We start from the raw sequence: 13,389 nt of genomic DNA, 5'->3' as shown, positions 1-13,389 counted from the left end.
GGAAAGTACTTCTATGCTTAGCTGCACATATATTGAAATGGCAATATTAATTTAAAAAAAACAATTGATTCGCAAGTATACCAAAGTGAACTCACCGAACTGTGAAAGTTGTGTTGTTTGAGACAAGGCAGAATCCACTGAGAAACCTCGAACCAGTTTTTGTCCACATTTGCGAAAATGATCTTTTGGATTTCGATTACTACATTTTCTATTCTTATGAAAGAATAATTTAACAAGTGTGATTAAGGTTATAAAAAGAAAGAAGAATACTTCTTGATATTAAGCAGTAATAACAATGTCATGTAGAACCAACATCAAAGAGGGAGAATCAATGGTTACTAATTTTTATTTAAAAGGTTCCCTGTGTTCCACAAACCAGAAGCATACATCATAATTTAGATGAATTGCCCTCCTGTGACACTGACTTCTTGATATTAAGCAATAATAATAATGCAGAGTAGAACCAGCCTTACAGTGGGCAAATCAAGGGTTACTAATTTTTATTTAAAAAGTTCCTTGTGTTCCATAAGCCAGAAGTATACAGCATAATTTAGATGAATTGCCTCCCCATGACAATGTGTAGCTCTGGTTTTTAAATCTTTATACTGAGAATGATGATCGAACTTATTTGTACTGTATGTTGTTAATTATCAGTTAAACTACTGGTGAAATAAAGCAGCTAAGTAAGGACCATATTTATAAACAATGATGTTGATACAAATATTGGGTGACTAATGACTTGCGTGTTAACACGGAGATCAACTGCAATGTGTTGTAGAGTGCATTGGATATTGGAATTAATCTAAAAATCATGCAGTCGGTTGTTAACTTGTTCATGCCATTTGGAAGAGGCAACAATAGCTGGGTATTTAACACGGAAGTAATCGATTTAGATTCCACGTAGCCGACAATAGATCTACAGAGGACAAGGAGTAGGGTATCAAAACATCTTTTTCAATGATGTATGGTGTGTGATGCAGCAACACCTAAAAAGGTGAATATGTGCACTACTTATAAAAATATTGGGAAAAAGAGATCGCTTTGAGGAAGTGGCAAAAATAACAGACCCCTGCCAATAAATGATTCACCCCACTTGAAATATCAGCAATTTTATGGAAAATCAACCTCTCTTTCCTTTGGCACTTTATAATCCCATTCAATCATTGCTTCATAAATAAAGCAAAATCATACATATTCAGATCCAATGTATTATCCTTCTATCCTTAAGGTCACAAAGTCCTATTACTGGTAAATAAAGACCAAGTGAGTTGTTCACCAGTTGAGAAAGATGTTATAAATATTTCACGACAAGTATCATGTACTACTGGAAAGTTCCATTGTTTCTTTACAATTTTTGAAATATGATACAGAAGTTTGAGTGACATTGGAAGCATGCTGGGTAATACTTTTATGAATTGCGTGACAGATCTCCTGCAGTATTGCTCTGAGATTTTAGAAGAATGTGCTGTTACCAAAGTGATGCTATCAGAAATATTAATTCATGGTTAGTATGAGGAGGCATAATTTTAAGATGATTGGAGGAAAGCATAGGGGATGTCAGGGCTTTTTTTTTACAGAGAGATGGTAGGTGCATGAACACGCTGCCAGGGGTAGTGGTAGAGGCAGATACTTTAGGGACATTTGAGAGACTATTAGATAGACACATGGGCGAAAGAAAACTGGAGCGTTCTGTGGGAGGGAAGGATTAGGTTGATTTTGGAATAGGGTAAAAGGTCAGCACAACATTGTGGGCAGAGGGGTCTGTACAGTGCTGTACAGTTCTATATTCTATGTTCTATAAGCTTTTGATAAGGTCCTGGAATTGAGAGAAATAAGACCAGTGTGGTATACTTTGACACAATAACATTACTCATTTTCTCCTCCAAATACTGAAATCCTCATTTGTGGTTTTATTACCATAGGATTGACTGTACCAATGCTGGGGCTCAGGCATATACATTCTCTCCAGGATACATGGAACAACCTTTGCTTAACTTCTAATAGGGTCTCTTCCTTCAATTTCTTTTCCAGAAATTGACAACTGCATTATTGATGCTTATTCCATTTGCACAAGATTGGTAAATGTCATATTTTTGCTATCACTTTCATGTAGTCCACCTGAAGCTCTTCCCTTTCCCTTTTTGATCTTCCCACTTCCACCTGAATGGATAAAATGACCACAAACATTCATTACAAGCTTACAGACCCACAGCTATCTTCATTATACTTACTCCCACCCTGCCTCCTGGAGGGATCCATTCTATTCTCCTAGCTCATCCATCTCATCTGTATATGCTTTGATGATGGACATTCGATGCAAGTGCCTCCGGAATTTATTCTCCTGAACCATGGCTTCTTCTCTTATTTGACCACCAGAACAGGGAGGAACCATCACGCACCCCCATGTCTCCCAATGGTCCTTTGGTGTCAGTATCTGAAGATGATGTGCAGGCTGCCTTCAAGAGAATGAATCCAAGGACGGAGTACCTGCCCGAGTACCAAAGACCTGCATTGGCCAACTGGCTGGTGTATTCATGGACACCTTCAACCTCTTGTTCCGGTAATGTGTGGTACCCACCTGCTTCAAGCAGGCTTCAATCGTAGCGGTGCCTAAGAAGAGTGGGGCCAGCTGTCTAAATGACTATTGCCCAGTGGCACTTATATCCACAGTGATGAAGTATTTTGAGAGGCTGGTGTTGAAGCATATCAGCTCCTGTCTGAATGGGAACTTGGATCTGCTCCAGTTTGCTTACTGAAGCTACAGGTCTACAGCAGATGCTATCTCATTGGCTCTTCACAGAACACTGGAACATTTGGACAGCAAAGGTGCATACATCAGGATGCTTTTTATCAATTACAGCTCAGTATTTAACACCATCATCCCCTCAAAACTAATCAGTAAACTCCAAGACCTGGGCCTCAATACCCCTTGTGCAATTGGATCCTGGATTTCCTCACTTGTAGACCCCACTCAGTTCGGATTAGCAAAAATATCTCCTCCACAATCTTCATCAGCACAGAAGCAGCACAGGGCTGTGTTCCTAAGTATCCTCTTGCATTTCTTTTACTCCATAAGGACCTTATTTGTTCTTACTTGCCTATACTTGCTATGCACCTCTTTTTTTCCCTCCTAACCAGGGCCTCAATATCTCTTGAAAAGCAAGGTTCTCTGTACTTGATATGCTTACATTTTATTCTGGCAGGCACATACAAGCTTTGTACTCTCAAAATTTCATTTTTGAAGGCCTCCCACTTTCCAAGTGCACCTTTGCCGGAAAACAGCCTGTTCCAATCCATATTTGCCAGGTCATTTCTAATTCCATCAAAATTGGTCTCCAGTTTAGAATCTCAAACTGCCGATCAGACCTATCTTTTTGCATGTTTACTTTGAAACTAATGGCTTTGTGGTCACTGGATGCAAGTGGTCTCCTACACAAATTTCTGTCACCTGCCCTGTCTTGTTCCCTCATAGCAGATCCAGTATCATATGTTCTCTCATTGGGACTTCTATGTACTGCTGAAGGAACCTTTCCTGAACACATTTGACAAACCCTATCCCAGCTAGCCTTTTTACAGTATAGGATTCCCAGTCAATATGCGGAAAGTTAAAATCACCTACTATAACAACCTTATGTTTCTTGCAACAGTCTATGACCATTTTACTCATTTGTTCCTCTAAATCCCTAGGACTGTTGGGTGGTTTGTAATACAGCCCCATTAACATCTTCATACCTTTCTTATTTCTCAGTTCTACCCATAATGCCTCACTAGCTGAGTTCTCCAGTCTGTCCTGACGGAGCACCGCTGTGACATTTTCCCTGACTGGTAATGCCACCCTTCCTCCTCTAATCCCTCCCACACTGTCATGTCTAAAACAACAGAACCCCAGAATACTGAGCTGCCAGTCCTGCCCTTCTTGCAAACAAGTCTCACTAATGGCTACAATGTCATAACTCCAGGTCTTGATCCATGCCCTGAGCTCATCTGCTTTTCCTACGATATTTCTTGCATTGAAATGCAGCTCATTTCAGCTCAGGACACTAGTTGCACCATGCTCAACCTTTTGATTCCTGACTTTGTCTGAGGTCTTACCAACATCTGCCTCCACAACCTCTCCACTAACTGTTCTGGGAATCTGGTTCCCACTGAACAACAAAAAAAAATCATCGCTTTGCGGAGCACCTGCAAAAGTCCTGCAGGGAGCAACACAGTTGCCTGTCTCACTTTAATTCTCCATCCACCTTTCAACCTTCCACCCTGATCTTTCTGCCCATGGTCTCCTGCACTGTTACATTGTGGATATCTTCTCGACTTAGTATCAAATTCTCTAACTTCAGGTGGCTTTCTCTGCATCATTTCTGGCTGCCTCTGCTGGGATTCATCGTTGGTGAAAGTGACTCAAGTATTCTCTCTCCATTAGCACCTGCAATTGATCTACAATTTTATTTTATCTTCGTCCAACCCATCCCTCCCTCACTTTCTCTGCGTCTTAAGACAAAATCTTGTTTTTCTTTCTTTCCCAGTTCTGAAGAAGGGAACCTTTTCCCACCGAGGTTAGGTGGGACAACAACTAGAGGTCATGGGTTAAGGGGAAAATGAAGGGAAACTTTCTCACTCAGAGGGTTGAGAGAGTCTGGAGCATGTTGCCAGCACAAGTAATGCATGCAAGCTTGATTTCAACGTTTAAGAGAAGTTTGGATAGGTACATGGATGGTAGCAGTATGGAGGGCTATGGTCCCAGTGCAAATTGATGGGAGTAGGCAGTTTAAATGGTCCATCACAGACTAAATGGGCTGAAGGGCCTGTTTCATGCTGTACATTTTGATAACTCTAAGGGTATTTGACCTTAAACGTTCTCAGTGGACCATTTGGATCCCTCAGTGGAAACACTGATGCTGCCTGATCAGCTGTCATTTTTAAACATTTTTAAAAATTTCATTTCGGAGTATAGGTTCTATCTGCTTAATCTCCTTTAGGACAAACATTTCCAGGTATCAATTCTATTGCACTCTTTCTGTCATAAATATATACTTTCTTCAAGACCTATGCACAATATCCCAGATATGATCTCACTAGGGCTCCATTAACTAACAGCATATAAATGTTTTTACCCCGCTATTTAAATCCTCTTGCAATAGCAGCTTTCATACTGTTTGCCTCCCTTAACTTTTACTGCACCTTCACCTTCACCTTAACTTTCAGTGATCTGTACACAGAGAGACCCAGATCCTTTTCAATAGCAACATCTTTCCTTCTCTCACCATTTAAGATGATACTCACACTCTATTTTTCTAACAAAGTCAATAATATCTAATTGCATCCAATCTGACAATTCATTGCCCATTCACTTAATCTATCTATAACATCTTGGCATCCTCCCCACAAGTCAGACATCCAACTAACTTAGATTCATTAGCAAATTGGATGTGGTCTGTCCATTTAAATCATCAATCCACCCCACAATCTTGAATGAACGTTACTATGAGAATTTCAGCAGTTCAAGAAGGCAACTCATGGGCAATGATGACTCGTTGTGTATCATTAATTATCTTTGTTCTGTCATTGGTGGTCAATATCTTCAGCTGACTTGGCCTTGCACACTTGAATTCAAAGGTTACAAAAGTTCCAAAGGTACATTTAATGTCAAAGGAATGTATACAATATACATCATGAATTTTTTTTCTTTGCAACCATCCACAAAAAGAGGAGTGCCCCAAAACATGAATGGCAGTTAAGTGTGAGAACCCCAAAACCTCCCCTCCAGCTCCCCCCTCACAAGCGTAAGCAGCAGCAAAGCAACGATGCCCCCTCCCCCATCAGCAAAAAAAGCATTGGCAACCTTCACCGAGCACTCAAGCGTGCAGCAAAGCATCAATAAAGACACAGACTTGCAGTACCCGAAAGACTACTTGTTCACCCAGTAATTCGACATACCACAGGCTCTCTCTCTCCCTAATAAGGGGGAAAGGGGTGTCTCCATTTCACAGCAAGAGGGGAGACATAACAATTCCCTTGCTAATCCTCTCAGCTACTCTCTCTCTCTCCCTCAAGCAAGATATTCACATACAGAACACCTCCCTAAGCCTCAGGACATTCCAATGTGCTTTAAATTCAATGTAATACTTTTGAAGAGTTTCACTGCTGTAAAGAGAAAAATGAGCAGGCAAATTATGCACAGCAAGTTCCCTTAAACAAGAATGTGATTATGAGCAGCATATCATAGTGGCTAGAACACATTTCTAATTTTCTTCAACAGGCTTCCATGCGAAATCTTATACCCATGGGAAATTTTATCAGTGGATTTAACAACAGGTGGAATGGTGGCATCCCTGATTTGACAGTAATCATCATTGATGAAATTGCTAATTTATTTATATATTTAGCAGTACAGCAAGGAGTAGGCCCTTCCAGCTGCACAACTCCAATTAACCCTAACCTAATCACAGGGCAACTTATGATGACCAATTAACTTACCCTGTATGCCCTTGGACAGTGGGAGGAAACCAGAACACCCAGAGGAAACCCCTACTTTCCATGAGGAGGACATACAGAGACTCCTTACAGAATGGTGTCAGAATTGAACTCCAAACTCTAACCACCACACCACCAAACAGTAATATACTGAGCAACACACATAAACATTGCTGGTGAACACAGCAGGCCAGGCAGCATCTATAGGAAGAGGTACAGTTGATGTTTCGGGCCGAGATCCTATGTCAGGACTAACTGAAAGATGAGATAGTAAGAGATTTGAAAGTGAGAGGGGAAGGGGGAGTAATATACTGATGTAGGTTATTTGGTTAATAGAAAATGGTGGGAATAACTAGGCATACATGGCCTCATTCTGCTTATTTTATGTTTTTATATTCTTATGTCCCCCTCATACACCTTGCCCTATAGCTTTATGTCACGTTTTCTTTCATAATTGCTTTCATTTAGGGTTTTGGGAATCTTCATGCAAAATTAAGCAATATTGTTCAATGAACAGGTGAAAGGTAATGGCTCTTTTGCTGCCACCTTGTGGAGGCAATCTTTAGATAATGAAAAATTAACCACTCTGCATGAGAGAGGCATTCATAGATATTTTTTTCATTCTTTTTAAGGAGATAGCAACAGAATAGGCCATTTCTCCCCTTCAGTCCATTCCATCATTAATGAGATCACTGACTCAACTCTATAAACTCGCTTTTATCATTCAATACCTTTTCACTGCTCTAGAATCAAGACTCAAGATTGTTTAATGTCATTTCTAGTACACAAGCGTAAAGGAGAACAAAATAATTGTTACACCAAATCTGATGCAGCACCAAAAAAGGACCACACACAATAAAATAAAGAACATAATAAATACAAATGCATAAGGTAGCTTATATACATAGAGAGACTGCATGCACATAAATTGACACTAGGTAAGGTGATACTGACAGGAAATGAAAAAGCAGTGCTTGTGGGGGGTGTGGTGGGGTGAGTTAGTGGGTTGAGGTGTTGATCAGCCTTATTGGTTGGGGAAAGTAACTGTTTTGAGTCTGGTGGTTTTTGTGTGGATGCTACGTAGTTACAGATCAAATGCTGTTGTAAAAAATAATTCCAAGTTCTCTCTTGCCTGTATGATTTTGCTCTCCGCTCCTATAACGCCTGGTCATCATACCCTTGAAGTCCAAATTCCAAATGCTTGGAAAGAGTTTCTCTCTCTTTATCCCAAATTCTTTCATTTTTAATTCTATATCCTTCCAAATTTCAGGGAACACAATCTTGTTTCTTTAAAGTTAATCTTAGACGAATATATCTTACCAAAGGATGGTGCATGGAACTGCTCACATTGCTGTTCAAAGTGGTCCAGCTTGGGCTTCGGCTTTTTATAATTAAAGTATTACTTTTATATTCCTGTTCTCTAGTTTTGTAGATAGAGCCCTAGCTGCTTTTTTCAGTCTTTTTGATTATCTTCTGTACCTGGATTAGTACCATCAGTATGTGTATTGCATTTGGTCCCTCCATCTAAATCATTGATATAGATTTTGAATGTGGATCCCTGCATTGAATGAATGTCACTGTAAGAACATCAAAAGTTCAAGAAGGCAACTCATGGACAACAATGGCTCCTTGGCTATCTTTAATTATTTTAATGATCTGACTACCAAACACTCTATGGACTACCTGTAGCTTTTATTACAAAAATATCTGTTCTGCCCTTTTATGATCAAAAGGGGTGGTATCCCATTTACCATAGTTTTGACCATTTGCTCAAAGTGCTACAATCACTCAACAGAAAATTAACGTAATGCACAAAAGAACGTCAGTGGATGCTAATGATTTAAATTTCAGGCACCATTGGGTAAGGTTCATCCCTTATCAAATAAGATGATGCTATAATACACCCATCTGCACTGCTTGTAACATCACCTACTTTGGTGTCACAGGCAAACTTGGGAATGTGGTTTAATCTCAGCCATTCATAAATACAATGGATAGTCGAGACTCAACACAGATCATGAAACCCCACAAGTTGTGTCCTTCCACTCTTAAGTAAAAGGCACTTTATCCCGAGGGTTTGTCTTTTGCTGCACAGTTATGTCTTATCCATATCAATTGCTTTCAATTCCATGAGTTTATAGTCAACGTGTTTTTTTTTGTGTAAGTCAATGTTGATTGAGGGGAACCTTTAGACGTAATGTATTTATATGTCAAAAAGACAATTGAGCATTGAATACGGAAGGTGGGATATCCTGTTACAGCTCATACAACTCATTGCTGAGACTACATTTAGAGTAATGTGCACAGTTCTCGTTGCCACAATATATGAAGTGGTTAAATTAGAGAGGGTACAGTGAAGATACACATGGATCTCACTAAGATCAGAGGACTTGAGAGGCTGGTACTGTATTCCCCACAGTGAAGAAGACTGAGAGAGGTTTATAAAATCATGGATGTAGAATAGGTAATGGTCACGGTCCTTCTGTCACCAGAGTAGGGAAGTGTAAAAGTAGAGAGTGTAGGTTTAAGATGAGAGAAGAAAGATTTAAAGAGGACTTTGAGGGGTAAGATTATCACACAGAGGGTTGTGGTTATATGGACAGAATTGCCTGAGGAAATGGTAGGGGCAGATATAGACCAAACATACAGACAGGATAGTGAAAAAGGCTTTTAGCACGCTGACCTTCATTAGTTGGGACACTAAGTGTAGGGTATTGAAGTGGTGCACTGCAGTTGTTCAAGACATTCACGAGGCCACACTTGGAAATTTCAATTCAGTTTTGCTATAGGAAACATCAATAAGCAGAAAGTCAACTTATGACAATGTCGCTAAAACTCAAGGGACTGGGTTACAGGGAGAGGTTGGTAGGGTAGGACTTTACCTTTTGGAGCATAGGTTGCTGAGAGGTGATTTTATAGAGGAGAATAAAATCTCAAAGGGCACAGACAGAGAGAATGCACACAATCTTTTCCCCAGGTTTGAGGAATCAAACTAGAGGGCATAGGTTTAGGGTGAGGGAGAGAGATCCAGTGTAATAGGAACTTGAAGGATAACTTTTTCACTTAGAAGGTGCTACATATGTGGAATGAGCTGCCAGAAGAAGCGTTTGAGGTAGAAATAATAATAGCGTTTAAAAGACGTTTGAATAGGTAAATGGATAGAAATGGTACAGAGGGATATGGATCAAACGTAGATGGGCAGCATGGATTTGTTGGGCTGAAGACTCTGTTTCTGTGCTGTATAACTCGATGACTCTGTAACATGGTTTAGCATTTACCATTTCTGTGAGACTACCTTCACTGACATTGGGCTGTAAGGCATTCTACCACCTACAGAGTTGAAGATAGCTACTCATCAGAAAGTGCTAAAAGCATCCTTACCTTGTGTCAAGGTTAAAATTAAACAGTGGTGTTCGGAAGTTGCTTAGCAGTCCTTAAGTATGAATCACTGAAATATAATATACAGGTTTGGCAAGGAATTAGAAGGCAAATGATATGTTGGCCTTCATTTCAAGAAGAGCCAAGAACAAGAATAATAAAGGTGTTTTGATCCCAATATCAATGGCCCTGCATCAGTAATATAATGTACAGGTCTGGTCTCCATACCTAAGTTGGGATGTACTTGCTAGGAAGGGAGAGCAATAGAGGTTCACCAGAATGAATCTTAGGATCACTGAATGTCAAATATAGAGTGATGAAGTAGACAATTGTTACGCTTTCTGAAGTTTAGAAGAATGAGAGGTAATTTCATTGAGATGTACAGAATTCTTGGGGAATACAGCAATATGCATTGGGAGTGAATGGAGTGTGGAGGTCTTAAAATTCACACCTGGCAATTCAGGACAAAGAAGAAGAAATGTCTTTATAGAACACAGAACAGCACAACACAATGCAGGTCCTTCATTCAGATATTGGAGAATTTCGTACCTAAGAGAGCTGGGGAGACTAAGTCACTGAGTATATTCAAGAGAGCGAGAGAGAGGGATAGGATTTTTAGGGAATCAATAGATATGGGGATAGTGCAAGAAAATGATGAGGTAAAAGATCAGTCATAATCTCATTAAATAAAAAGGTAAGAATAAGCAGCTGAATAGTCTACACCTGCTCCTATTTCTTCTGTTATCATATATTTATGTTATCTTTTGGAGCAAATAGACTAATGACAAGGCATCATCTATGAACAGCCAGTCCAAATCTTGATTTACCAGCATATTTGATTAAGTGGCACCTGTCCAGTCCACCTCGTGCTGGTTACCAAGCCTTTATTGTTTGGCTATCTAATCTACTTTTTCTGCAATCTGTGATATACCAGTAATTTCTTCTGCCGCCTTAGCTCCAAAATTCGTTCTTCCTCCTCTTTGGCTTCTTGTTTCCTTTTTGCTTCTTTTTCATAAGAAGCTGCCACAACTGCCAGCACCAAGTTTACAATATAGTGAGCACCAAACATGACGACAACTATGAAGAATATAATATAGTGAGCTCCACTAGCACGAAGCACCTAGAATAGAAAGAGTATAAAGAGGCTTTATCAATGACATAAATATTGGAAAAAAAGGAAGGTGATATGAATAAAATATGAAGACAAATAATTTAATCACAACTGCAAACTAATAGTATTGTAGGAATATCCTTGTAATTACACAATAGTTCAGCACAATGTACACTCTAAATATATGCTAACAGAGTTTCTAATAGTAGTTATGATTAAGGTCATTAAAGGGCAAGTATAGTGGCTACGGTAATAGAGGAATGCTGACAACCAGTAGGTGTAGGAAATCCCACAAATATCAAACCAATATTCAGCTCCAATTTATTGTCAATCTAGCAACTTATATCCAAATGCTACATAGTTCCTTACTGTTAAGGACCGTAAGGAAACATCACCGCGAAGGACAACAGAAAGAAAGAAGGTGGGATTTACTATAATGAGTAAATATGACGACTATGTTTTGTATAGGATTATTCTTTGCAATCATTAGAATTCATACCAAGTTATATGTGTTTTCCCAGAAGTCAAGTGTGATGAGTTGAAATGCTGTAATTAATGCCCATCCAATATTATCAAAGTTTGTATATCCATTATTTGGATTGATTCCAATGCCAGCCATACATGTAAAGTTTTTGGGGCATCTTCTGCAAATAGAGTAGCAATATTCAGAATCACATTAGTATTATGAACTATAGTTATCAATTTAAGAGATTATGAGTATATTTTGCACCTTTTTAAAAAATAGTATCTCTAGTATTATAATTAATTTTATTTATTTAGAGATACTGTGCAGAACAGACCCTTCCAGCCCAATGAACTGCACTGACTAGCAACCCACACATTTAATCCTAGACTAATCACAGGATAACTGAAAATGGTTAGTTAGCTTACTAACTGGTATGCCTTTAGACTGTGGGAGGAAACCAGAGGATACGTACTGGAATTGTACTCTTAACTCCGATGCCCTGAGCTGTAATAGTGTTGTGCTGACCATTACACCACCAAGGTGCCCTAACGTCTGTAACGTTTTCTTAGCATTCGAGTTTGAATGTTCACTTTTAGAATTTTGGAATGATACACAGCAGAAGATCGTTGATGTTAGTGTTGGTTCTTCCAGCAACCTATCCAATTAATCCTATTTATCTGCCATGTTCTATTCAGCGCACCAAGGTGGAAAAAGTATTGCAAGTAGATGTTTAACAACATCAAGTTGAAAGAGTTTGATGTTGTTAAAAATTAAGCAACATCATAAAGGCGATATGATGTATTGTTGTAGAAGGACTCCATATGGAGACGAGCATGGTATATTTTTAACCTTCTTCAAATGTACCAAAAAGTAGTAATGCCTAATTTCAGCAAACTTCAATGTGAAAATATGATGTGAAACATCAAATTACCATAACTTGAGTAGCAATATATAGAGAAGGTCAGCCAACAAGTTCAAGAAAAACTGAAACCAGCCAGCGTTAATTTAATTAACCACATGCTGATAAAAAGGGCTGTTAAAGTGATTAAGATTGGCAAAGTTAATAGAACAGATAATTACTTCTGTAATTTGTTACCGAACAAGGTACAGCAATTAAAAATTGGCTCCAATTTTTTGACTAGATAAAAATATTTAGATAGAAACCGAGTCTCAGAAAATCAGGAAAAAAAGCTAAAAACATTGCCATCCCAGAATACAGCTAATCACCAGAGATTCCATAGTGATTAATGACATATCTCATTCATGTAAGATCATAAATAAAGTGCACCATTAACTCCCAGCTGCCAAGTGCATAAGACAGACTAGTCGCAACTTTAACTTGATGTCCATGCTTGCTGTTCCTACTTAATTTAATGATCTCATGTGTCGAATCATTTTTGATGTTTGGTTGCATTTGCTTTCCCAGGAGGCAGAGCTGGCCTCAGGTAGTGAATTCTGGGCTCTGCCTTCAGACTGATCTGATGGATTTTTGATAAGTCAAAATAGTCAAAGGCCTTTGAACAATTTTAAAATATTTTTGATGATCACAAAGTTATGAAAACTGTTCAAATTGATTCAAAGGAAAAAATACTAAAAATTAAAATGGCAGCGTAGTGGTGAGCACAATGTTTCACAGTACAGATGACTTGGTTCAATTCCTGGCACTGCCAGAAAGGAGTTTGTACATTCTCCTTGTGACTGTGTAGGTTTCCTCCGGGTACTCTGATTTCCTCCCACAGTCTAAAGGCATATCAGTTGGTAGGTTAATTGATCATTGTAAATTGTCCCATGATTAGGCTAGGATTAAATCAAGCGATTGTGGGGCGGCATAGCTCGAGGAGTTGGAAGGGCCTATTCTGCACTGCATCTCAATAAATAAATAAATAAGCAAAAAATAAATCTATAGATGACAGGTTTAAACACTGAAGATTAATTACAAATGTAAATTAAAAAATGAAAACAA

The 13,389-nt window shown here is 38.9% G+C and overlaps 1 protein-coding gene across 1 annotated transcript in view; it reads right to left on the bottom strand.

Annotated features, from left to right (window-relative positions):
- The window catches only part of LOC134343336 (sodium channel protein type 9 subunit alpha-like), a 144,054-nt gene that overhangs the window by 128,182 nt on the left and 2,483 nt on the right, over positions 1–13,389 (bottom strand). The window contains exons 3-5 of the mRNA XM_063042020.1: positions 11,460–11,604; positions 10,781–10,969; positions 96–213 (exon numbers count right to left, since the gene is read on the bottom strand). Coding sequence (XP_062898090.1) covers positions 96–213; positions 10,781–10,969; positions 11,460–11,604 — 452 coding nt within the window. The remainder of the gene's footprint in view (positions 1–95; positions 214–10,780; positions 10,970–11,459; positions 11,605–13,389) is intronic.

Source organism: Mobula hypostoma, chromosome 3 (assembly GCF_963921235.1).
Source record: "Mobula hypostoma chromosome 3, sMobHyp1.1, whole genome shotgun sequence".
Classification (NCBI taxonomy): Eukaryota; Metazoa; Chordata; class Chondrichthyes; order Myliobatiformes; family Myliobatidae; genus Mobula; species Mobula hypostoma.
The sequence above is the reverse complement of the archived record's forward strand: the minus strand, read 5'-3'. Positions and strand labels throughout refer to the sequence as shown.